Source organism: Colletotrichum fructicola (genome assembly GCF_000319635.2).
Source record: "Colletotrichum fructicola Nara gc5 chromosome Unknown KSG_Nara_v1_contig08, whole genome shotgun sequence".
NCBI lineage: Eukaryota > Fungi > Ascomycota > Sordariomycetes > Glomerellales > Glomerellaceae > Colletotrichum > Colletotrichum fructicola.
Window position 1 is genome coordinate 980,991 of NW_027094058.1, and position 25,671 is coordinate 1,006,661.

The 25,671-nt window shown below is 54.7% G+C and overlaps 7 protein-coding genes across 7 annotated transcripts; 5 read left to right on the plus strand and 2 right to left on the minus strand.

Moving 5' to 3' along the window:
• Positions 1-369: 369 nt before the first annotated feature.
• Positions 370-3,524, plus strand: vpr-2 (Minor extracellular protease vpr; the record flags this gene model as incomplete). The annotated part of the gene is made up of 8 exons (XM_066152908.1): positions 370-372; positions 428-469; positions 693-1,037; positions 1,087-1,150; positions 1,202-1,298; positions 1,349-1,406; positions 1,460-1,516; positions 1,572-3,524. 8 exons carry the CDS (start codon positions 370-372, stop codon positions 3,522-3,524), a joined length of 2,619 nt encoding a protein of 872 aa, XP_066007726.1.
• Positions 3,525-4,032: 508 nt separating this feature from the next.
• Positions 4,033-5,453, plus strand: mtr-4 (N amino acid transport system protein; the record flags this gene model as incomplete). Its single annotated transcript, XM_032021712.1, has 2 exons — positions 4,033-4,155; positions 4,215-5,453. The coding sequence occupies 2 exons, from the start codon at positions 4,033-4,035 to the stop codon at positions 5,451-5,453; spliced, it is 1,362 nt and encodes a 453-aa protein (XP_031881337.1).
• A 1,820-nt stretch (positions 5,454-7,273) lies between these two features.
• Positions 7,274-10,079, plus strand: CGGC5_v013315 (Kelch repeat-containing protein; the record flags this gene model as incomplete). Its single annotated transcript, XM_032021713.1, has 4 exons — positions 7,274-7,958; positions 8,008-8,085; positions 8,137-8,960; positions 9,012-10,079. 4 exons carry the CDS (start codon positions 7,274-7,276, stop codon positions 10,077-10,079), a joined length of 2,655 nt encoding a protein of 884 aa, XP_031881338.1.
• A 217-nt stretch (positions 10,080-10,296) lies between these two features.
• Positions 10,297-11,957, minus strand: CGGC5_v013316 (Multifunctional cytochrome P450 monooxygenase; the record flags this gene model as incomplete). The annotated part of the gene is made up of 2 exons (XM_032021715.1): positions 10,297-11,383; positions 11,440-11,957. The coding sequence occupies 2 exons, from the start codon at positions 11,955-11,957 to the stop codon at positions 10,297-10,299; spliced, it is 1,605 nt and encodes a 534-aa protein (XP_031881451.1).
• A 2,004-nt stretch (positions 11,958-13,961) lies between these two features.
• On the plus strand, positions 13,962-15,212 carry CGGC5_v013317 (putative thioredoxin reductase; the record flags this gene model as incomplete). The annotated part of the gene is made up of 2 exons (XM_032021716.1): positions 13,962-14,190; positions 14,248-15,212. 2 exons carry the CDS (start codon positions 13,962-13,964, stop codon positions 15,210-15,212), a joined length of 1,194 nt encoding a protein of 397 aa, XP_031881450.1.
• Positions 15,213-15,307: 95 nt separating this feature from the next.
• Positions 15,308-16,565, minus strand: CGGC5_v013318 (UPF0676 protein; the record flags this gene model as incomplete). The annotated part of the gene is made up of 4 exons (XM_032021717.1): positions 15,308-15,943; positions 15,991-16,134; positions 16,187-16,354; positions 16,404-16,565. 4 exons carry the CDS (start codon positions 16,563-16,565, stop codon positions 15,308-15,310), a joined length of 1,110 nt encoding a protein of 369 aa, XP_031881449.1.
• Positions 16,566-19,371: 2,806 nt separating this feature from the next.
• On the plus strand, positions 19,372-25,210 carry DAPK1 (Death-associated protein kinase 1; the record flags this gene model as incomplete). Its single annotated transcript, XM_066152909.1, has 2 exons — positions 19,372-21,142; positions 21,522-25,210. The coding sequence occupies 2 exons, from the start codon at positions 19,372-19,374 to the stop codon at positions 25,208-25,210; spliced, it is 5,460 nt and encodes a 1,819-aa protein (XP_066007678.1).
• Between the last annotated feature and the right edge of the window lie 461 nt (positions 25,211-25,671).

The following is a 25,671-nucleotide window of genomic DNA, read 5'->3' on the forward strand; positions in this document are numbered from 1 at the left end:
GGATGCTGTCAAAGGCCTCGGGCTCAGTCCCATTGCGAACACTTTCAAGGGGTTCAAGTGCTTGTTATGTTTAAATTTCGTAAGGCACTTCCGGGCTGCCGATATGACCGAGATCTCGGATGACAGAGTCGACCAACCAGCTCAATTGAAGAGGACCCCTTTCTTGGCGCACAAGGTAAACAACTTCCACAACCACACGATCCAGCCAAACAAGCTCAAGGAAACTCCACATCGTGGTCTCATTCAATACCACGCAGCTCACCACAGCCCACGGGTGCCGTGGGAGCCGAACTCGGCGGGAATCCGAGCTGCTGGATTAGGAAGGACTCAACGGATCAACTTCTCTTTTGGATTCAGTTGAAAGACGACATGGTAATATTGATCATGGATGGTGCAATACAATGTGATGCTCATGACTTCTTATAAGAACGCCGAAAACCGCCGTGATAGGTACCGTCATGTTGGATTGGTAGCTGTCCAGCCACGGCCCGTCGACCCTTACCATGCGCGCCTCAACATTTCTCACGGCCCTCTGCCTTCTTGGCAGTGGTGTCGCCTCGCGTGTTGGCCGAAGAGACAACTCCACGACAACGGACACGGTGATTCCCAACCGCTTCATCCTGCAACTGGCAGGTGTCAGTGACGAACTCCATCAAGTTTGCGTGTGACATGATATACTCACCAACTTATAGGCTGCGGATGTTGCGACGGTAGCTGCAGCCATCAATGCGCGACCCGGCGCCCGAGTCGTCAAGGAGTTCAACAGCCCCGTTTTCAAGGCTGTCAGCATTGAGTCCAATACTGAAACCACCGACTCCCTCTCGAAGATCACCGACGTCGACTCAGTCTGGCCATCTCGCATGATCAAGCTCGATCCTTCACCCAAAAGCTCGCTTGACAAGAGAGACGCCGCAGCAGTTCCGTTCCGCGAGATTCACAAGTCTACTGGCGTCTACAGACTGCATGAGGCGGGTATCCTGGGCGAGGGCGCTAAAGTGGCTGTTGTCGACACTGGAATCTACTATGATCATCCCGCTGTAAGAATCCTTCATCCCATGTTTTGGGGCTATGTGTTGACTTCCAAAGCTTGGTGGTGGGTTCGGTCCTGGATTCAAGGTTGAGGGTGGCCGCGATCTAGTTGGCGATGGATGTAGGTTACCCATGATAAGGTGAACAGGGAGATGGGACTGACGATAATCAGCCTGGCCGAATGAACCTAAGAACCCCGATGACGACATTGAAGATTTCCAGGGACATGGAACTCACGTCGCTGGCATTGTTGCTGGTGAAACAGAAGAGTACGACAGCCGATTAAACCGCGCGAGCCGCTTGCTAATATGGTTTCCAGGTTCAAGGGAGTTGCCCCCAAAGCCAAGATTTACGGTTACAAGGTCATGGGTGCTCGAGTAAGTAACCTATCTCGGATGATCCAGCAAATTGAAGCTCACGATTCTACCAGGACTATACCGATGACGAGACTCTCATTGAAGCTTTCCTGGCCGCCTACGACGACGATGTAAGCAGTTCATCCCAATGCCTCCAACGATATCCTTCGCTAACCGGCCATGTAGGTTGATGTCATCACGGCCAGCATCGGCGGTCCTGATGGATGGCCTGACAGCGCCTGGCAACGGGTGTGCGACCGTATCGCGGCTACTGGAATCGTCATCACCATTGCAGCTGGAAACTCGGGCTGGGAGGGTGCTTATCATGGCAGCTCCGGTTCCTCGGCCAAGGGCGTTATCGCAGTTGCATCCACGGAAGCGTCCGTCATTGCGGGAAAGCCGTTCAACGCGACCTTTACCGATGCTTCCGGAGTCTCAAAGACCTTCACCATTGGCTACATGGCCGACGAGGCCTTCCCCGAGACTCTTAATGTGCCGATCGTTCCGCTCACCTTGGACACCACTTCTGAGATCGCGCGCGGATGCCAGTCATTCCCTGCCGGAACTCCCTCTTTCACCAACAAGATTATTTTACTCCGCGCAGGAGGTTGCCAGAACTTGGTGAAGCAGGCCAACGCGAGGGCTGTCGGTGCCCAGTACGTCCTCACCTACAACGACGAGTCCGTCATCGGGGTCCCCTTCAACTACGAGAGCGCGACCATCGGCACCGTATCTGGCGACGCAGGCCACGAGATCATCGAGGTCATCAAGAACGGCGGCAAGGTCACGGGCGACTTTTCTCTCGACCAGTCCAAGCCCATTGGCATTCTCAACCCCTACGGCAATCTCGCAAACGATTTCACCAGCATCGGCGCCCTCAACGACCTCTCCCTGAAGCCCGACATCGCCGGCCCCGGCGGCGACGTCTTCAGCTCCTATCTCTCCCCGCCGACATGGGCTATTCTCAGCGGCACATCGATGGCGACGCCGTACCTTGCTGGTGTGGCTGCCCTGTATATCGGCAAGTTCGGAGGCAAGAAGGTCCATGGCACCAAGTTCAGCGAGCAGCTCATGATGCGGATAATCTCCAGCGGTGAGCCGGTGCAGTGGTCCAACGACATCAACGTCGTTGACGGCTTCACTGCCTCGGTGGCCCAGGTCGGCACCGGCCTTGTCAACGCTTCCAAGGTTCTGGACTACACCACGCAACTCTCGCTCGAGCGCTTCGCCCTCAACGACACGGCCAACTTCATCGAGAGGCACACTGTCGAGATTACCAACAATGCCGCGCAGGCTGTTACGTACACCTTTGCCGTGGAAGAGGCCGGGGGATTCGATACCCTTGACGCTTCCGACCCGACCAAGATCGCCAAGTATCCCCTTACACCCCAGAAGATGGTGCCGGAAGTCACTCTGCCTCAAGGTGGATTCAGTGTTGGACCGGGTGAGACGAAAACCGCCGAGTTCATCTTCAAAGCTCCAGGTGGACTCAACGCTGCCCTGCTACCCACTTACAGCGGAAACATCGCTATCAAGAGCAGTGTCGGCGAACACCTTGCCGTCCCTTACCTTGGACTGGCCGCCGATCTCCAGAAGGAGATGCATGAGACATTCGAAAAGGGTACTCCTACAGGCACGAAGGGCCCTGATGGTAACACTGCACTGGATGCCACCAAGCCGGTCTCCTTCACGTTCGACCTCTCCACCGCAGCCCAAGACTTCCCCCGCATCGCGTATGAGATGCTGTGGGGCACCAAGACCCTTCGATGGGACATCTTCGAGGCTGGATGGGATGAGAGCCGCTGGACGTCGTACCCTCCCGTGGTCGGAGAGAACGGCTACGTTGGAACTGCGACGGGATACCGTGGCTCGCCAAGCCAGGCCAACTTCGACCCAGCAAGGGACGATAAGAACTGGACGGTTGCGTTCCCGTTGGTGAACATTTTCCGGACGTCCATCGAGACGGCAAGGCACCGTGTTTGGTGGCTTGGAGGCCTCGGAGATGGAACCGACATCAAGCCTGGCAATTACACGATGCGTTTTGCTGCGCTCAACCCCCTCGGTGATCCGGCGAAGGCTGATCATTGGGATGTGTATGAAGTGAAGGAGATCACCGTGGTTTCTTCTCCACACTGGTGATCGTACGACCCAACTTCGTGGATTTGTGATCTTCCGGATTTCGGATGTATGTAGCCGAAAGGGTCCAAAAGGATGCTCAAGCTATCGGCACCGGCTCCCGGTGTCGGACTTCGGTGGAAGATGCGTTCAGTCTTTGCGACTTTCAACTTTCTTTTGTCCACCCATCCCGATACTTATTGTTAATTATCAATAATAATGTTGATGAACTATTAGCTAAAGAAAACAAACATGAATCTGCATAGCCGATCTTCTGTTATTGATCTAGACGGCTGCCGACTGCAGAGTGACATTGCAAGATAAGCGCTTGCACCCTTGGCAGGGGACGTCGATAAGACATGCATCTCGTATTGATCATCATCACCAAGTGCTGGTCATACATGGCCTACCCCGCCGATTACAGATAATGACCGCAAAATTGACCTGGGCCTCTCTTCTGCTCTCGCATTCAATTGAAACAATTGGGATTCCGGAACCGCGATCGAAAGGTGCACTCGGGTGACAGGAAGCGATGAAGCAGTATCGTGAGGATTACAGCGGCGGCGAGGTAGGCATCCATGGCTTCAATCATGACTCCAGTCGACCGGTGGTTTACGACGACTTGGATCCTTTCGGGCACGAGGAGAATCACCAGGTAATATTCGCGAAAGATCTAACGCCACTTCCAGGAGTCATGCTGAACATGTTGCACAGATCAAGTACAAGACTCTATCATGGCATCTCGTCGCCGTCCTCATGATCGCCGAGATCGTGAGCAACGGCATGCTCTCCCTCCCCTCCTCCCTCGCCGTCGTCGGACTCATTCCCGGCGTAGTCCTAATCGTCTTCCTCGGCGTCTTCGCGACCTACACCTCCTGGCTCCTCGTCCAGTTCAAGCTCCGCCACCCGGAGATCCACTCCATGGGCGACGCCGGCCAGATCCTCTTCGGCCGACCGGGCCGCGAGCTCCTCGCCTTCGGCACCGTCGTCTTCGCCATCTTCGCGACAGGCGGCCAGCTCCTCGCCGGCCAGATCGCTCTCGCGACCCTCAGCGACAACAAGCTTTGCCTCATGCTCTACACGGGTATCTTCGCCATTCCGACCTTCGTCTTCAGCTTCCCGCGCACGATGGACCAGCTGTCATGGCTGTGCATACCCTCAGTCATTTCCATCCTCGTCGCCGGGGTCGTGGGCATGGTCGGGGCCGGGCTGCACCCCGCGGCCGACCGGCAGGTCAGCGCGGCGGTCGCGTCGGACTTCTACACGGCCTTCATCGCCATCACGAACCCCGTGTTCGCGTACGCGGGACACTTCATGTTCTTCATCCTCATGTCGGAGATGCGGCGCCCGCAGGACGCGATGAAGGCCGCGTACGTGCTGCAGGGCTTCGCGACGACCTTTTACGCCGTGTTCGCGGTGGTGTGCTACGTCTACCTCGGCGACGGGGTCGCGTCGCCGGCGTTCAGCAGCCTGGAGCCCAAGTGGGCGAAGGCGGCGTACGGCATCGCGATTCCGAACTTCCTGCTGGCCGGATCCCTATATGCGCACACGGCGGCCAAGTTGATTTTCGTGAGGATCTTCCGCAAGAGCCGCCACCTGCACAGTCATACGTGGGCGGGATGGGGAACATGGACGGTGCTGATTCTGCTGTCGAACGCGGCGTCGTTTGTGTTGGCTGTGGGAGTGCCGATTTTCAATTACCTGATTGGCATCGCGGCAAGCTTGTTCGCGGCGTGGTACACGTATGGGATTGCGGGCGCGTTCTGGTTGCACGATAATTATCACGACTTTGACGGGTGGAGGCAGTGGGCGCGGAAATGGTTCCAGACGCTGGTGGCGGTGTTGACCTTTGCTGCGGGGGGGTTCATCTGCGTGGCGGGGACGTACGTGACGGTCAAGGGCATTGCGGAGGCATATTCATCTGGTGAAGTTGGCGAGCCATTCAGTTGTTAGATTGCAGCAGGATAACTCATGTGAGTGATGTTGACATGATCTATCGGCGTCGGCCGACAGCTCAGACAGTGCCCCTGAAGATGATGTCTTGGGCGCTGGAGACACATGTGGGAGCCATGTTAGCTAGAGTCGGATGATCTGCAAAATGTTTGAGACTTTGAACAAAAGAAATGGTCCAAAAATAACTTGACGCCTCAACAACATGAGTTGACTGTGGCTATGAGCAGAGCAACGGTTGATGATCTCTGCATTAGAACGAGTCTTCAACATTGAAATCGGGAAACTCTGTCCGTTAACGCTCAACCATCTTCCGTCTACAAGACCTGGCAACGTTGCAATCCCACACACTGTGCTTCTGCCCATGAAATGAGTGCAATGGACAGTTGGGAGAAATTTGTCTACACTGCCAGCACGACAGGGGTCCCTTGTGTGACGTCACGAACCGGCCTTGAAGCCGCTTTCGTTCCGTTTCCCGCTCCTACCAAGTTCATCCTTTCCCACCGTTGGCCGTTTTCATGTGCCCCGGTCGCTGCGTTCCACCGTTGTTCAATTCTTGGTTCCCGTCGAACCAGCAGCTTTTCCATCCAACACGCGACACAGGCACAGCTCCTCCAGCCGTCCTCGGTCTAGCCCAGCCAGGGAATGGAACTCGTCCTGGAGCACACAACCTTACCTTCATGTTCCTCCGATTGCAGGAGATCTGCTACAATCCCCTGTATTCCTACTGGCAAATTGCTAAATCAGAGACAGGTTCTGGCATCTCGATTGGGTCCAGCCTGTCTTCGTCCGACCGCGACACCGACAGACGGCTCAGCCTAGGGTCGCATTCGTGCAGCGACCGGGTCTCCAACATGGCCTGCCGATGATGACGGGTGAAGTCATCGCCGCCAACCTCGCCCAAGTGGGCACCCAATCACCGCGGCGTGTCAACACCGTTCCTGGATGAATTCAGCAGCGACTGGCGTCTGCCCAGCCTCTACCAGGTTTCGCCTCGAGGCGCTTTGCCGGACCGGCCTGTCACGCTTGTTGTGCCACAAATCCCACCTCGCTTCGACTCGCTTGGAGGCGGCCTCTGCAATAAACGGGCGTGATATTGTGGCGTTTTTTTCTTCTTTTCCTGTTGTTGCCGTGACGGCTTCCAGTTCGTCCACGACTGCCACGCTGCCTCCGCGGCCGCCACCTCGGTAGCGCCCAGTCCCGTGGCTATCACGCTTTCCACTGGATGGTCTCATTAACCGTTTAAGTCTGTAGTGCGACTCTGTGATGGAGGTACCAGCGTACCCTCTGCTCCATTTCCCGGGAGCACCCATCTCCCCGCGTTTTCGATATACTTGAATCTAGGGCAGGGCAAAAGTCGCCTCAGCCAAGTATCCAAGTATCCGTTCCTGGATCAAGTCGAATGACTTGGACACGCCGCCCTATTTTTTATCTTCATTTTTATTCTTAATCTAAAATCTCTTAACCTTCTTCCTCCTTCTTAATGCGTTTGTGATGCGCAGAGAGAGGTGACCATTACTCCCCTGTCGCGCAAAGGGTCCAGAAGCCTTAAACCCGTCACATCTTTCTCATCAATCTGCCCCAACTCTACCCAAATCCACGTCTCACATACAGCTACCCTGCCGTAGGTGACCTCACAGGCTGCTTCCATCCCGCTCCAGACTGCGGGCGATGTGACAATCCCTAACACCCATCTGCAGGGTGGCGACATCATAGCAGCGGCGTCCAACCACTGTTCGCACGTCAGAGCCTCCCACCCAAACAGCCGTTATCTCGTATCCCAACAGTCGCCACGCCCATTTTACCCCGTCCCCTTTCTCACGATGTCCTTTGTAAATCTCTCCCGTCCTCCTCTGGACCACCGCTCGCACAGCGCGCCACACACACGACCACACTTCAACTCGCAAAACACCTCCGACCGCCTACGAGAAGGATCCGGCCTGCGCCCCCGACCGTTCGGCATGGTGAGCAACATCAAGAAAGACAGGAAGTCGATGTTTAAAGAGGTGGGGCTGGAGAATGATTTCAGCGATGAGGACATGCCGGCGACCCCGACATCGCAGCATGCGCGCGATCGCAAGGGGTCGGTCTCGAGTGAGAAGGAGTTTGGCGACGCTGGCGAATTAGTATCAGAACGCACCCGAAGTTCGAACGACGACAGTAACGGCGATGGAGACGAAGATGGTGACGGGGAATACGGACGCCGGTCCGAAACCGGGCGGCACGAGCAGTCCAGTAATCCTCAACGTCAGAATTCGATGCAGGTTGGGAAGCCGGCTTGGTACACCAAACTTCGGCGTCCGAAGATTAAATCAGTCTCAAGCGCGCCGCCGCCGACGGTCGCGAGCCTCCAGCGATTTGCCATGATCGCATTGATCATTGCTGTCATTCTTCCGGCTTTTAGTTACAGTAACGGCGGCCAAAAGGTTGGAAGTGGAGCAGACGCTGGCGTGATCCGGCCGCGGCAGACTACATCGACCGATGTTTGCTTGAGATGGAGTCAACAAGGTAGGTCCCCTTGTACTGCGTTGATCGGACTTGAGTTAACTGGGAGCAGTCGCGTTGCTCAACGGGACGTTATACATATACGGAGGACAGGCCAAGACCGAGGCCACACAAACCACGAACACTTGGAGTAAGTCAACTTACACCCAGGATTGAGGCTGTTTCTAACTCTACCGCGTAGACAACAACTTCCTTACTCTAGATCTCACGAAATCATGGGATCGGTCGTCACCATCGCTAACCGGAAAGCAAAAGCCTGATGGACCACCCGCGGTCGCAAATGGCTACTTGTGGAACGACTACAACTACCTCTACCTCTACGGCGGCCAATTTGCGGATAATGACGGTGCGGAAGGCGTTTACGCGACCCCCGCTGCGATGTCAATCTGGCGGTACTCTGTCAAGGACAACTCCTGGCTCGAATTCAGCGACCCGAAGACCTCATCTGGAAACTACTCGACCGATGCTAATGTCGCTGTTCAGCGATCCTCCGAAGGAGCTGGGTTGTCTGTCCCCGAGCTAGGTCTGAGCTGGTACTTCGGCGGCCACCTCGACCAGTCCACAACTCCAGGGTGGTCGATTCACACGCCGAGGGTCTACCTTAAGAGCCTGCTGGAGTTCACGCACCCAGGCTACATGAACACCGGGGTCTACTCCCTCCGTGGCGCGGGCGCTGCTGACGGCGGTGTCTTCCGCAACATCACCGAAGGCGGTCTCCAAGATTCTGAAGCTTTCCCCGAGAGAGCTGATGGCGCCCTTGTGTTTGTACCGGGCTGGGGTGTGAGGGGAGTCTTGATCGGCATGGCAGGCGGCTCCGCAGATACCTTTGTTGACGATTTGGGAACACTGGATGTGTACGATATTACCACTTCGGAGTGGTATCATCAGAAGACAACGGGCGACAAGCCCTCAGTCCGGGTGAACCCCTGTGCTGTCATCGCCAGCGCACCCGACGCGTCCAGCTTTCAGATCTACTTCTTCGGCGGTCAGAACCTTCAACCATACGTAAGCTCCCTTATCTGTTTGAATGACTTCCTGTCGCTAACCCCCTAACAGAAACAACAAACTCAGTACAACGACATGTACATCCTCACCATCCCCTCCTTCACCTGGATCAAAGTCGACGAAGGCGACGGCGTGCCATCCCCCCGAGCAGGCCACACCTGCAGCATGCGCGATGGCCAAATGGTCGTCGTGGGCGGCTACATCGGCCAGAACGAAACGTGCGACAACTCCGGCGTATACGTCTTCAACGCCAGCAGCCTCCAATGGAGCGACAGCTTCAAGGCCGCAGACCACCCGGCCGACATCAGCCCGGACAACTCCGTCCTCGCCGGTTCGTGGGGCTACAAGGTCCCCGGCAAGGTGCAGAGCGTCATCGGCGGCAACTCCGACGGCGGCGCCACCGCCACAACCCCCGCCGCCGGCCCCGCAACAGGCGGCCCCTTCGCGACCGGCAAGCCCCCGGTCTTCACCATTACGCAGGACGGCGCAACAGCTACCATCACGGCGTTCGGCCCCACCAGCACCGGCGGCTCTGCCCCCGCCAAGGACGAAGACAACGGCCCGAACGCCGGCTTGGTCGCCGCGGGCGTCATCGCCGGCATCCTCGGCGCGCTGGCGCTGTATCTGGGCTTCTGCGCCTGGCTGTACCGCCGCCAGGTCGCGGCCTACAAGCAGCATCTCTCGCAGGTGAACCGGTACTCGGGCGCGAGCTCGATGCACTTTGGCGGCGCGCTGCTGGCGGCGGGAGCAGCCGAGCGCCAGGAGAAGCGCGGCCACCGCAGGGATGCCAGTACAGCCAGCAACGAGTCATTCTCGTGGGTAGGAGCGGGTGTGGAGCCGAAGTGGATGATGGACGAGCCGACGCCAGGGTCTGGATCCGGATCCGGGGGCACAGGGGGCACGGCGTTTGGCAGCGGCAGCGGCGGCAGTAACCCCAGGAGGCCGAGCGAGGATGTGCGCAGCGGGAGGGACCCGCGGACGAGCTCGAGCAGGCATGCAAACACGGATAATGAGAGCGTTACCAGTGCGGATGGCCTGCTTGATGGGCAGGAGCCGAGTTTCTTCTCGGTTGTGATGGGCCCGCGACGGGCGCTGAGGGTGGTTAATGGGGTGGAGTAATGGGAATCGGGAAAAGTACACGATGTGAAAGCGATACGACTGCATGAGAACACGATATGGAGTTTCTGTATATACTGTGCACATGTCCGAGGCGGAGTGTGCTCCTTGCAATCGCTAGATACCCTTCCGCTATGTACACGAATGATATTTACACCGTTGAGACGACATTGAGATCTCCTTTTCAGTGCGAAAGGTGTGATCTGACTTGAAACCCTCCCTAGTACCGGACCACGAAGTCCTTCGGGTCCGAAAGCTGCGCAGCGTTACTCGCCTCGAACGGATACTTCCTCTCCAGCTGCTTGATCAACTCCACATGCTTCTCGCTGCGTGGCGTAACCTTGAAATTGAAATCCGTTCCGTACATAAGCACGCCCGGCTTCGGCTGGACATCCACCTCAATCTCTTTACCATCCTCGCCCACGGCCCAGCTGAAGTTAAACGCCGCAATCGTCTGCGCAATGTTGAGATACAGACTGTTATCAGCAAAGACCTTTCCGACGCAAATCCTGCGTCCGTAGCCGAACGCTTCAGTGTGAGAGTCGGGCTCATTGCGAGGCGGGAGGAAGCGATCGGGGTCAAACGTGTCAGGGTCAGCGTGCACCTCGGGATCGTGCAAGAACCAGTAAACTGAAGGCAAGATCATGGCGCCCTTTGGAATATGATATCCCTCGAATTCGAACCTCTCGGTTGCTGTGTGCGGGAAGCCCATGGGCGTAAGCGGCCACCATCTCAAGGCCTCTTTAACCAAACCATCAACGTATGGCAGCTTCTCGCGGTCCTCAAAGCCAGGCAGGCGACCCGTTCCGATGACCCGGTCAATCTCCTCTTGCGCTTTGCGCTGGACGTCGGGGAATTTGAGCATGGCCAGGGCAAAGCTGGTCAGCACAATCACCGTCGTGTCCGTAGAGGCACCGTAGAGACTGCAAGCTGCCCACAACACAGCGTCCTCGTCTTCGGCACTCAACTTTCCGTCGTCGCCGACTCCCAGTTGCTGCACAGTCTTGGACACGAAACAAGTTGGCGAGGTGAAGTTGGCCATCTGATTCTTGACGAACTCGAGTGGGATGTAGGCTGACGACTGGATCGACTTGCGCCACTGCTTTGCCTGCTTCTGGAAGGTCGCACCGGGGAAGTTTTCAGGAAGATGGCGGAGGGCAGGGAATATGTCGACGGCCCAGGCCATGGGACTGGCTGCGATTGCAAATTCCGTCAGGGCTTTTTCGATCATGTCGACCAAGGCATCTGGCTTGTGAGGCTCGATGGTGTATCCGTATGTCACCTTCAACGATGTGGCTGCGGCAGCCCTTTTCCAATTGCTGTCAGCAAGTACCTGCAAGATAGGATTGTAGTATTGACTCACTTTTTAAAGTGACGCAGCAAGTCGCCAGGCTCCCTCAACGAACGCACAAGCTGCCGGCCCACCTCAGCCACTTGTACATCGAGAAATTGCGCCGCAGATGCCTTGGTTCCCAATTCCTGGTGAACGAACTTGCGGCGACGTAGATAGTCGGGCGTATAGCCCTGACAGAGAAGGACGTTCTCGTAGCCGCACAGCTTGCCCGCCATTTCCATCGTGGGTCGTCCAGATGTTTTGACTGCATCCTGGTCAAGCAAGTCGTGCGCCATCTGCCTGTCGTTGACAATGACGAGCGTCATTCCCATGACCGTCACGGAACTGATTGGCCCATACAAATCCTTGTGCTTGATCCAGTGGAGGTGCTCCGGGACGCCATTGGGCGGGAAGTCTCTGATGTTTCCGAGTAGCGGGAGTGGCTTGGGGCCGGGCGGAAGCTTGCCTCGGGGTTTGTTTGATTGATGGTAGGCGATGTACGCCACCAAGCCGAGGATGGCCAAGATTGGCCAGGTTATGACAGCCATGATGTGGTCGTCAGCACTTTCGCTGACAGGCGCGCAAGTCTCGCCGCTCTAGCGCAGTCAATTGGCACAAATAGGAACGAATGAGATCGCGATCATTGGAAATTGTGACCATGTGACCCTCCAGCGAGAAGAGGGGAAACCAACGACATGTTTGCACCCCCGGTTCCGCACGTGATGTTATCTCATGCAGGAAGGCGGCACAGTTACACAGGAGTCGATTCGTCTTGGCGTGGTTACTCATCAGTTGCGTCGGAAGTCGTTGGAGATCGCGAAGGCCGGGGTTCGACGTTGTCACCGGACGTTATGGACTTAAATTGACATGCCGAACGCCCGGAGCGAGATCTGGGCTGACCGGCGACCACCCCGAGACCGGTTGGCCCCACCTTTCCGGACGCTGACATCGGCAGGCCTCGGTCTGGGAAGGATCAAAGTAAAGGAGGGGCAAATGAGAACCCCACTATGAATAGGCAAAGCTTTCCGATGAACAGATGGAAGAACCTTTGGCCCGCCTCATCCCAAACCTTTGCGATGATTAAGCGCATAAGGCGGTCGCTTGAACTTGCCAATGTTGGGACGAACTCATGAACAGTTTCACGGTCTCATAGCAACACCCGAGTCTGCAAAATGTCACCAAGTCCGGCGCAAGATCGCCTCGTTCTCGGCTGGCGTAAGGCGCGAAACCCATGTCGAGGTTGCTGAGCTGTATCTAGCCGCGAGAAACTTTGGCGCCTCGCAAGAAATGCACCTTCGCGTGGCACCCGAGACAAAAACAACGGCTATTCGCCGGAAATGACGGTGCTCCAAGACACCCGTCTCACGGGAAACCAATGACAACTTGAACATGTCGTGAAATGATGCCGCTCAAGACCTTTTAAGCAAAATCTTGAGGCATATCGGTGAATCAATCTCGTATCTGTCGTTGAGGATGCCAACTCTTGCTCCCGTGTCTCATTTCTTTCCCCGATGTCTCTTGCAATGGAGCACAAGTGGTCGAGGAACGATCTCAGCTCGCGTCCAAACTTTTTTAGACCAAGACTCGGCGGCGATCATAGCTCATTAAGCTTGTTTATAATGACAAACTCCACAAGGGGATTAGTCTGAAAGTTTGCGGTAGAACCGAGACCTTACCCAGTAGTAGCGGCATTTTACGGGGAAAATCATCATCTGATCTTTCAGGATTTTCTCCCCAAAACCTTTTGGATTTTAATCAACTCTACTCAATTTCCCTTTCGTAAGAAGTGCGAACATTTCAACGGCTGACCGCTGCTACGCTGCGGCTCCCGCCGAGGACCCAAGATCCCCGCCCCTCCCGCTCTTGACTCGTGCCACCCGCTCCCGCCAGCGCGCTATCACGAATTCGCGAATGTGTCGCATGTCCCTCTGATATCTTTTGGGGGGAGGGTTACATAGACTCGGCGATCACGCAATGACGATTCCCTGGGATACTGACTCAGCCCGCAATGCAGTATCGCCCGCATCAACTCGAACAGCCGCCAAAGGCGTAGAAGGCGTGCTCGCCGGTAATTCCGCAGGACCCAAGACGACCAAACTTAAAAAAAGAATATCACACCCACCCCCTGGCTGAAGGCAGATCGATGCCACATTCAAGGACACCCACCTGAAGAGACCGACCTACCTCTTTCAGCGATGCTGTCGACTCTCGATTGGCACTGTCACTAGATCCTTTACTTTACCTGACGCTAATGCCACGGCCCGATTTCCCCACAGGACGGGCATGCCGTGGCGCTGTCACCCAGATCTACGGCTGCTTAGGCTCATTTCAGATGTCTTGCGGTATCACACCATCAAGATGCCGTGGCACGCACTTTTGAGATGTCCGGGAAACGAACAGCTTTTTTGTTTCGATAAATAGCATGGAATGCCCCTGGGTTCCGAAGAAAGAAACTTGTAGCTCAGCAGCTTCTCCTGACACCAGCTTAGCTCTCTAGTACCCATCTCGCCGTCTACACTCTTTTACTAGACCATCACAGCACTGTCGCTATCATGAAGTTCACTCTTTCATCCATCATCCTCTCGGCCCTGAGCCTGGCCTCCGCCGCGCCCATCGCCAACTCCTCCACACTCTACGATGCCGTCATCGTCGGCGGTGGCCCTTCAGGTCTTGCCGCCCTGAGTGCTCTCGGCCGTGTCAGGAGAAACGTCCTCCTCATCGACTCTGCCGAGTACCGTAACGCGCCCACGAGGCACATGCACGACGTCCTCGGATTCGATGGTAAGGATATCCTTGTGAAACATTTTTGCCCGCGCATCTGCTAATCTGCCCCAACAGGCGTCACCCCCGCATGGTACCGCTACGCCGCCCGCAAGCAGATCGAGGCCTACGAGACCGTCTCCGCCATCAACGGCACCGTCACCAAGATCGGCGGCAGCGACGCCGACAACTTCGAGGTCTCCTACACCTGCGCCGAGAACAGCACCCAGACCGTCAAGGCGCGCAAGATCGTCCTCGGCACCGGCCTCCAGGACATCCTCCCCTCCACGCCCGGCATTGAGGAGATCTGGGGCAAGGGCCTGTACTGGTGCCCCTGGTGCGACGGCCACGAGCACGCCGACCAGTCCATGGGCCTGCTCGGCGACCTCACCGACGTCCCCTCCCTCGTGCGCGAGATCCTCACCCTGAACACCGACCTCGTCGCCCTCGTCAACGGCACCGACACCCCCGGGAACCGCAACGCCACCGAGGCCAAGAACCCCAAGTTCCAGGAGTTCCTCGACCTGCACAACGTCACCGTCGAGAACCGCACCATCGCAAAGGTCACCCGCCTCCAGGACGGCGGCGCGCACCCCGCCGACCCTTCCCTCGCGACCGCCCCCGAGCACGACCTCTTCCGCGTCGACTTCACCGAGGGCGAGCCGCTCGAGCGCTCCGTCTTCTTCGCCAGCTTCCCCGACGAGCAGCGCAGCTCCATCGGAGCGGATGCCGGCGTCACCCTCTGGGGCGGCAGGCTCGCGGTCGACGTCGCCAAGGGATACGCTACCAACGTTAACGGCATCTACGCTATTGGCGACGCCAACTCGGACAACAGCACCAACGTCCCCCACGCCCTGTACACCGGCAAGAGGACTGCTGTCTTCCTCCACGTCAGACTCGCCAAGGAGGACCAGGCTAAGGAGACCGGCGTCGAGCTGTCTACCCTGCTCAAGAGAGACACTGAGCACGAGGAGCGCGCTCTCTGGGACGTTGTCAACGGCAAGCGTGACGAGATTTTGTACGCTGGCGAGTTTGACCAGTAAACGCTTCATGCACATGATTTGGGATGCCAGCGGAGGCGTTTTTACATAGACGGGCGGCGTTTGGAAAAGTTACAATGACATTTTATTCTGATCCTTCAATCTGCTTCATCCTCAATCTCCAAGTTGCCAACTTTGAACTTCTTGCCCTTCATGTCTGCGTAGTCATTGTGATGATGGTAGTTCTTCACGCGCTCCCTGACGTATTGCAGACCAGTGACTGGCTCCGCGTTCTCGGCATCCTGCTTGACGAGCCCTAATCTCTTTAGGAGCGGAGATGGAGCAGGCTTGATGTCGACATCGTCACCGGGTCTCACAAAGTAGAACAGGCCCTGACGGAAGAGGTGAGCCTGGTCTTCCGGGGGTCGAACGACCCGATGCGTCGTCGACTTGAGATACCCTGCAGACCAGAAGTCGAGTGTGTCGCCGACATTGCAGACGATGCCATTGTCGACAGGCGGGACATACTTCCATTCGCCCGACGACGTCTTTATCTGAAGGCCAGCAACGTCTTGACTCCACAGCAGCGTCAGTGAGCCAAAGTCAGTATGGGCGCGCGACCACGTGTTGGCGACTTTGAGGTCGTCGGCGAGAGATCGCGGATGGTAGCCCATGTACCGCAGGTGGTCCTCGCTGGGATCTTCGTAAGCGTGGCGGGAGGAGAAGTAGTCTTCAGGAAGCTCGAGGATGATGGAAAACAGTGTGAAGACCTTGCTAGCTATCTCAAGCGAACGCTGTCCATGTGTTAGCCGGTATGGGGTACAGCTGGGGATAAGCTCACCCTGGAGAAGTCCTCAATCTCCTCGCGATACGGCTCGAAGAAAGGGTGGAATGGCTCATTCGCATACTTGGGAATGAACTTGGCAATGTTCACTGACTCCACATTGTTGAGGACTTCTGTGCCTTGCATCTTCTTATCATGGAACTAGTTTGATCAGCGCCATCTAGCTATGTCTGTCAATAGGATCATGACATACCGGCCTGTATCCAAAGTAGTTCCCCTTGGAAAAGTCACACGTGTTTCCTGGCCTTGCTTTGTCTTCAACGGGAAGGCCGAAGAATCCCTGTCCGATGTCATACTGGCGCTGCACCTCTTCAGGCGTGAAGCCAGTATTCATTAGACTGAAGAAGCCCGTCTCGTGAACCTGACCCTCCTGTCAACGACTGTTCGCCGTTCACACTGGGGTCACTCACCGCTTGGCGCAGTTCCTCAGCAAGCTGCTTCTTGCCACCCGGCTCGTCAAACTTACCAATATCGATCACTTTGATATCCGCCCAGGGGAGATCATGCGTGGTCTTGGCTGGGCGCTGCCATTTCGGCAGGGATGTGGTTTCAGGAGAGACGGCCGACGGCATCTTGGGCGTCCTTTCTTTTCAATTTTCACGGGCAATTCGGCGAGCAAAGTCGTCGAATTGAAGTCAAGTCGCATTGATAAATACCCCTCCATCTGATGTCACGACGTTCCCCGCGCCGGTACTTTCGCGCCGTGCCGGAGGCGGATCGCCGCGTTCTGAGCACGCCATCTCCCTCAACCATGACGAGCCGAATCCTCAGACGATGGTTGGTGAGAACACCCACATGCCATGCGACTCGGAGATCCTTTCATATTCCATTTGGATGACTTGCATACGAATTTCGGCGTGCCTCCTTCAATGATAGGTGACGTCGAGGCCGACGTCGGGGTCACTCACATCAGTCCTTCAGATGAGACGAATTTCACCATGATTGGATGGATGCACCAATGAAACAACCAATCCCATGAAATATAGAAGAGAATTAGTCTATTTAACATTGAGTTGGCTTACTGAAGGATTACTCGCATGTAGGCGATTTTCGATGCCGAAAGTGACATCAAGGTCAACCTACGTGTCCCAGTGTGGAGCGTGCCCTACATAGGTATCCTATGGACTAGTTCTCCACAACAACAAATCAGCAACGCATTCTTAGTGTAGCGGTTATCATCCCAGCCTTCCATTCCATAGGAAAGCGGCAGCTGGGGACCGGGGTTCGACTCCCCGAGGATGCATCACTTTTGCTACTTCTTCTGAGTGCCGATTTGTCTCGTCCTTGTGATATTGATGCTTTTTTTGCGATTCGGCAGACCATTGATGTTTACCTTCATCCGGAGGGCCAAAGCGGGATCCGTTTGGTCTACGGGAAAAGAATCCCAAGCGGATGCATCATCCGTGCACGTCCGTGCCCTTTCGGCGGTTGGTCGACGCAGCGCGGGATAAGAAGGGCAGGAAGGAAGCAGGAAGGAGGCCGGGTGAGGGTAACGGTCACAACGGCAGGCGCGGGCTTTCGCTCCGGGGGTTTCGCTGCAGACGCCGACTTCATCATTCAGTGTCTGGTGCTCAACTAGCTCTATGGTATTTAGTTTTCCTATTATCTCTGTCTTATCTCTATTTCTATGCAATCTCTCCATGTGTTCGTTCTATGTCGCCTCACTGTGTCGTCCTCATTAACGCCGTTACCTACGTCTGGAAATCACTCACACTAGGTCTCGCTCGATGTAATGGGCGTTACTAAAGTCGTATGTAAGCAAATTTTGTTTGTCACGCATCCTTGGGGAGACGAACCCTTGTCCTTGGTTTTGCCGATTTCTGCATACTCGCCAGCTTAGCGACGAAGAGTCCAGGGACGACAGGGACGACAGGGACGACAGGGACGACACCTAGAGACGACACCTGGAGACGACACCAGCGGAAGACACCAGCGGACGACACCAGGGGACAGCGTCCAGAGACAACACCAGAGAACGATACCGAAGGACGACACCTAGAGACGACACTAGAGGACCACCCAGAGGGTAGAGACGGCAGGAACAACCAACATTACAAAGACATCGGGAAAGGCATCAATTGAAAACGCATCCGCATAGGATAGACTGACCAATGTCCATAGCCGAAGCCTCGCAACGCTGTCACTTCTTCCCTATCATTGCGTAGAAATACATCGAGCTAGGCGATATGGTTCGTGGTCAAATAGGAAGATACTTCGGCGCCCCGGAAATACGTTGCTTTTGCTACTTGTCCACAATTCTGGTTCCCTTTCCCCCTCGCGATTCTCGGGGACAAAGCAATGACGACGTCTTCGTAATGTCTATGGACATGTTGAGATACGAGTGATTTCGATTGCACGGCGGGGTTGTAGAGATGCTTATCATTTCATTTGATTCCCCTGAAATGATGACCAAGCGTGGCTATTAATGTCAATTGTTGTATGCCGACCGCCTTCACTCAGATGCGAACTGGAAACCAGCATTATCTTGGAGCACCTCCGTGGTAAGCCTGACCTTTGTTTCCGTTAATATGGTAGCTGTAGAGACAGTCGAGCTAGCGAGAAGCGCAACTTGTAGTAGAGGAATGTGCTGTATTGATTTTGGCAGGACACGTAGCCGCTGGGCCGCGTTTTCCAGAAGAGGTAGATCTTCTTAAGCTAACTGAGCCGAGGCTCTCCCGTATTGAAAGCTCACACTGGGTACGGCAGCTAGACGAGTAAGGTCTGTCACCTGGCCGACCCAGTCATGGATTGCGGCTAGGGATTATGGGTCTGGACCAGCCTCGACACTGGGAGGAATCTCAGTATCGAGCCTTTTGGAGTTGTCTTCACAGCCTCGACGCGGGCTAAGGGGATGAAGTATCGTCCACTTGTACTGACTTATTGCTTTCTCGGATACCGCCCCGTAACAAGAGCTGTTGATTACTGTGTACCATCTTACAGGGTGGGCTATGAAAATTCCTCGACATATCAGAGTAGCCGTGCAGGCTGTCATGATTACACTTTGCGCTCAAGCGGAGGCACAGCATTGTGCTCGGGATTATTACTCTTTCCGATTGGCCCTGACTACCCTGTTGTCGAACCTGTTAGAAGCAGGAGTTTCTTGACGCGGGGTTGTCGGTCGTATCCGCTTGAGAACTTCAACAGGCTCGGGTACTTATTCCGTGTGCCCAATAAGACTGGCTGCGTTTGGTCTATGTAAGATAAATGGTGGGTCGACGGGAAAGAACTGCGCAGCCTGCTTCGGTTTGGCGGTTGCTCCGCCGCTGATGCCCCGGCATTCGCAGCTCCAGCCTGTTTATATCTTCTCTTATGATCCATCCAGATTGGTGAGCGTGTTTTCCCCTTTGCATGCACTTCCGTCATTCTACCTTCGGCAGCATGTCAGTCTATCGAGTTGTCGGCCTCCCCACGGGCCTGTCCAAGGCTAGTACAAAGGAGACACTCGATGAGCTCTTTGGCACAGAGACACAGACGATAGTCCGCTCTCTGGGACTGTACCCCCACGCGGACTACCTGGTTGCGATTGTCATGTTCTTCCCTGTGCCGAGTCCTTTGCTGAAGGGGCGTTCCTGGAAATTCGACAAGGTCCTGTCATTCGAGGGTCGAGTGCGACGTGTCCGGGTTGAAATCGACACGACCTTTCTCGGTTTCACTCCCTTGAATGTTGTCGAGGACACTGATGATAGCAGGATTGACTGCGTTGTCGTCAGTGAATTTGGCAGTCACTCTTTTGAATCTTGGAAAGACGGGGGTGGTCAATTCATGTGGCTGGTGGACGATGATACAGCGTTCCCCCCAAACGTCCGCGTTCTGCTTTACGGCTATAACGCCTCACCCCGCGGGAGCGAGTCATCCCAGAATCTCACCGATTTTGGCGATCAACTTGCTATCTCAGTCCGGAGTATACGGCCTTTGTCCAACACTCCAACGCAAGCGAAGCCTCGGCCAATCGCGTTCATTGCTCACGGCCTGGGCGGGCTGGTTGTCAAGGAAGCCATGTATAGCTTGGCAAAGAAAGATGAATTCAACGCCCATTGCACTTGCGGCTTGGTTTTCTTCGGCGTACCCCATCAAGGGCTACTGGTCAAGCCCTGGCTTCGCCTGATCAAAGAGCAGCCAAGTCAACAGCTTGTGGAGAACCTCAAGCCAGGGTCACCTTATCTGAAAAGGCTAGACAAGAGCTTTCAAGACGCCATAAGTGTCAAGGGCTTGAAAGTGGTCAGTATTCTTGAGGAGATGAACACACAAAACACGCAGAAGAATAGCAGCGGAGCCGTGGGATGGACTGGAGATGGAGAATTGCTGGTTCCGATCAGCTCGGCTCTGGGTCACTGGCCAAAGTCCGTGTCTCTTGTTCATGTGGCCATCAATCGCAAGCATGACAGCCTCCCCAAGTTCCGGGGTCGCTTTGACGAAGACTACCAGACCTTCAAACACTGCTTACAAGACATGTGGGCGACTGCCGTTGAAGATGTCCGAAGAAGATTCACAGCCGACAGGAAGCCAACCTATTCGAACATACCCCTCGTGGAGGAGAAGTTACGAGAAGCTTTGTCAGAAAAGAATCTCCCCGTCGGACTGATACCGATTTGGCCGGATCCGCAGAACGAGAACGCAACCGATATCCCAACAGATGTGGACCTCATCGCTATCCATGGTGTTGGAGGCCACGCCGTCAGGACCTGGACTTGTGGCGATAGACTCTGGTTGCGAGACTTTGTGCCATTGGACTTCCCTAGAGCCCGTGTGTTGACCTTCGGTTTCGACGGATCGGTAGTCTTCAACGCCTCCAAATCTAGCATTGCCAACATTGCTGCTCAGCTGCTATCTGGTATCCAGCAGCTGCGAAAAAGCAAAGCCGAAGCGGCCGAGCGGAAACTGATATTCATTTGCCATGGAATTGGTGGGATTGTCTTCAAGCAGGCCATGATCATGGCTTGCGAGAGTGGAAGCCGATACAGTGGGCTCGGAAAGTCCGTGGCGGGTGTCATATTCCTCGGCACACCACATAAGAACGCCGACATGGGCTACTGGTCGGGCCTACTGAAGAAGACTGCTTTTCTTTGCGGCCATCAGCAGACCCTGTTGCCCAGCTTTGAGGAAAGAGCCATTGAGCTGGGGTCGATCTGTTCTCGTTTCGAAGAACATGGTATGCCAGCGGGCCTACAGGTTTTCAGCCTTTTCGAGCAACAGATGACCGAGAGTTTACGATCTGCGGTAGGTTGCTGAAGCCCTTTTCTTTACCTGTCGAGTGATCCCCACTGATACGTGGCGTGTAGGTTGTCGACAAGTCCTCAGCCATTCTCCATCTGCCTGCAGAAACTACTCTTCCACTGAACGCGGATCATGACAACATGTCAAGGCATCCCACAAGGTCCAGCCATAATTATTCCACAGTCTTCAATTGCATCGCTGAGTTGGTGGATAATATCTCAGGAAACCCTGAATATACCTGTGCGTGACGGCACCAAACGGTCCCAGCCCAGCTTATCAATATATTGGGATCTCTCAGATAGCTAACGTTTAAGAGCAAACAGTCTTCAACTCATCGCAACTCCGCTTTCTATCAAATCTGAGAGCCATAGACTCGAAAAGGATCTTATCCCTTATTCCCGTTTACTCCAATAAGTCATCCAAGTGGCTGCTTGAACATCCCGACTTTCAATCGTGGACTGGGCAACAAGGCCTCCGAATTACTTGGCTTCATGGGCCGCCCGGCTCAGGCAAGACGATACTCATGAGAGGCGTTATCGCTTACCTGATCGAGCAAAGCGAGTCATCCACAGATATCTCTATTCAAAAGCCGCTATACTTCTTTTTTGACGATAAGGACTTTACACGGAATACATCGTCTGCTTTTGTGCGTTCTGTTTTGAGTCAGATTCTTGTTGATGCACGAACGTCGTATCTCATCAAGTATCTGGAGGGTCGTGATTACACAGAGGATGCGCAAGTGGATGACAATCTCTGGGTATGTCTTTCGACCGTCATTGAGAGATCACGACGAACTGTGTTCCAGTTTGTTGTCGACGCGGTTGATGAAGTGGGTCGTAGCAGTGTCGGCGAAACAACTACAATCCTCGACAGAATCAAGCACCTCATCACCCAGGACCTGAGTGGTCGGGTTAAAATGATACTCTCACACCGCGAGATGCCGCAGAATGAGTTTCTGGAGATGGATGTTGCGACCATCAATGTCGACAACGATCTTAATTGGCAAAGTGTTCGATCTTTCGTCCGCCGTCAAATACGAAGATGTGGCCAGAAATCGCACATTTCAGCCAATACCAGAGATGTCGTGGAAAACAAGATCATGGAGATTTCTCGGGGGAACTTTCTGCATGCTAGACTTGCATGGGACCAGTTCTTTGAGGGCATGACAAGCTGGTCCCGGTATCAGATGCACAAGAGCCTGGATCAGCTCAGTGCAATCTCCAACGGTCTGAGTTCAGCCTACTGCAAGCTCCTGAGCAGCATACCGAGAGCGCACCGGAGTAAGGCCAAGGCCTCTTTCGCCATTCTCCGAATCAGTAAAGAGAAGCTAACGTCTCGCCAACTTGCATTTCTTGCCACTCTACACACCCAAAAGATTGATACGCGACCGTCACTGTCTGAACTCCAGTCTCAGAGTACTGAGTTTGAGAACTATCTAGCTGAGGCATGTGGATACCTCGTCAGAAGAGCCGGTGATGGTTCGGTCGATTTCAACCACCTTTCTGTCAAGGACATCTTCACGGACGGTATGAAGGATCTCTCGCCAGAGGAGCAACAAGTCATTTCGCCTTTTGAGGTCTCAGAGGCGGATGCTCATGCCATGATGCACACTTTGTGCATGTATATCTTCCAACTGGAGAATCGACAAGTAGAAAGCTGGCGCGAAGTTTTGGGAGATGTGCGCCAAGCTCAGAATGAACTGAGAGGCTCATTCGCCTCTGTCTTGCTATCTCACGACCAAAAGGACAGACTGGTCGAATTGGGCGCTACTCGCATCCAGTCATTCGCCAAAACGCCTTGCTTCACCTACGCACTCCGACATTACATCAGTCATTATGAAGCTGCGACGCCCAGCTCCCATGCCGATAGCGCACTTGTCTCGTTTATGGCTACTCGACAAGCGTACTACTCCCACAGTATGTGGTTAGCGATCCGCAACAAGGACAAAGACTACCATCTGGAAAGGGCCATCCCAGTGCATATGGAGCCCGAAGACCAAAGTGATAGCTCCAAGTTATTAAAAAGTACAGCCTTATTTCGGGTTCTGGCCCGAGGAGACTGTCCACGGATCGTGAAGGGTCTCGCGGCTGAAAGTGCCAACGTCAATCATGCAGCCGGCTCTGACGACGAACGCGTCACACCTTTGTCGTGGGCTATCATCTGCGGACGGAAAGATTCGTTTTGCACCCTCCTGCGTAATGAAGACATTCAGATTAATTACAGCCCACACGGTTCTCGTTCGCCACTTCACCATGCAGTTCGCTGCGTGGACGATGTATTCTACGCACAAAGGTTGATAGATCATCCCCACATCAATGTCAACGTTCTTTACGCATCTGCCACACCGCTTCATGCGGCGCTCGGTTGGGAGAACAGACCGGGAGTCGACGCACTTTTAGCCCATCCAGATATTGATATTGGCATTCAAGATTCACATTCGGAGACTCCCTATCTTAAGGCGTTTAAGCATACAATATGGGAACCGTTCCTGTCAAAAATTATGACGATGGTCCCTCGAGGAACCTTCTCCATGCCAATTCCCGGGACCAGTCAGCTGCTCGCTGCCGGTAGACACGGCTGGACGGATGTCGAGGAGATGTTTCTAAAGGAGTTCCCTGCCCAGGTGCTCACGCAGGATCCAGACACAAAAATGCATGTGTTGGCGCACTACGCGTTCTTTGGCCATCGAGAGAAGTTGCTCTGGATCATGAACCGTCTTCCAACCCAGCGCGTCTCATTACGCAGCGAAGTGGACCACTACGACCTTCTTCATCTGTGTGCAAATCACAACTGGGAAGACATTGTGCATATGATGCAGCGGAAGTATCGTCTTCCGTCTCTTTCTTCGGACCATGTGGGAAGAACACTTCTGCATTGGGCCGTGGAATACAATTGGGATATCGACAAGATGAATCTCAGTCAGTACCGTGTGACTGATCTCAATAAGAAAGACCGCAACGGGTTGACAGCAGCTCACATCGCCGTGACAAACAGGAACATGGCCGCCTTAGAAACCTTAATTGCTTCGGGGGCAAGTTGCTTAGAAAAGAACAACGCTGGCATGTCACCCGCCCACATGGCCGCCGATCAAGGCTACTGCGCTGCCCTTAAATACTTCATACGCATACACCATGCCGACTTTGGGATCACTCGTACAGGCGCTAGCCTCCTGCACCTGATCGCTCTGTGGGTCGACGGAGCTATGATCTGTCACTTCGTTACTTCGCGAAGCGTGGCGATAAATATCAACTCCGTAGACCGGGAGCGCCGCACTGCGCTACACTACGCGGCCATAGCCAACAACGCGTCTGCGGTCGAAGCGCTTGTTGCGCTAGGTTGTAGCATCAATGGACGCGACAAAAATGGCAAATCACCTATTCACGAGGCTATCCGCGGCGGCGGCGCTGACACCGCTTTGCGGCTGTTACACCTCGGCGCCGACTGGCGAGCCACAGACGCGTTTGGCCAGACGTGCCTGCACCTTGCTCTCCGATACAATAGCGAAATCCTTGTTTCACGCTTCCTGCGGCTACGCCTGAACATCGGCGCCGTAGACCGGTTCGGAATGACACCGCTTCATCGGGCGTGCGGCGCGGGCAATGTAGACCACGCCCGCGAGCTTCTTCACAGGGGAGCGGCGTGGGATGCGCGGAACATGCATGGGCGCTCACCACTAGAGCTGGCCGTGGAGGCGAGGGCCAAGAGCACCGTAGAGACGGTGGTGTCGTGGATGTTGACACTTCGGAGGGCGCAAATCCGCGGAAGTCAATGCAGGATAAGTCGATACTTCGACAGTGCACTCAAGCTGGCCTGTGAGCTGGAGCTGGATTCTACACGTATCGGCAGCATACTGAAGGAGGCCGGTGCAGATATCGACTACAGCAAGGTCAAAGTTGAGAGGGTGTATCTGGTTGGGCCGACAGCAGAGAAACGTGATCCTCTTGTTCCTCGAGGGTATGGACTGCAAAACCCGTTCGACAATCCGTTCAACAGCGGTCCTTAGTCCAAAATCTCAGACCATGACAGTAGTCATAGCGGATACAACGGCTGTTAAGTGCTGGATGGCGTCAGTGGATGCGGACTTTTTCAGGTAGACAGAGCAGTATCATATGATGTTTGCATTGAATCTATTTCTGTCTATATCTACCTATAGATGAAAAGTTGTACTGTAAAAAAGAAATGGTGTTCGTCTCACCAAGATATTCCTGTTCCGTTTTGTTGAAGTGCCGCTCAAGAGCCATAAAAAGAAGTAGCAAAGATGAAATCTTCCGCGCATTTGCCTACATTGAGTAGTAGTTGAGAATTCATCCAAAATGCAAGATTAAGCCCGCGAAGTTTTCTTGCTGAAGGCCTGCCACCTGGTCCTGTTCGATTGTCATAACGGGATGCATTACGCTACGCTAATAATTTCGGGGATAAGAATCCTTCAATGGTAACAATAATGGTGTAATTCGCAACCATTCT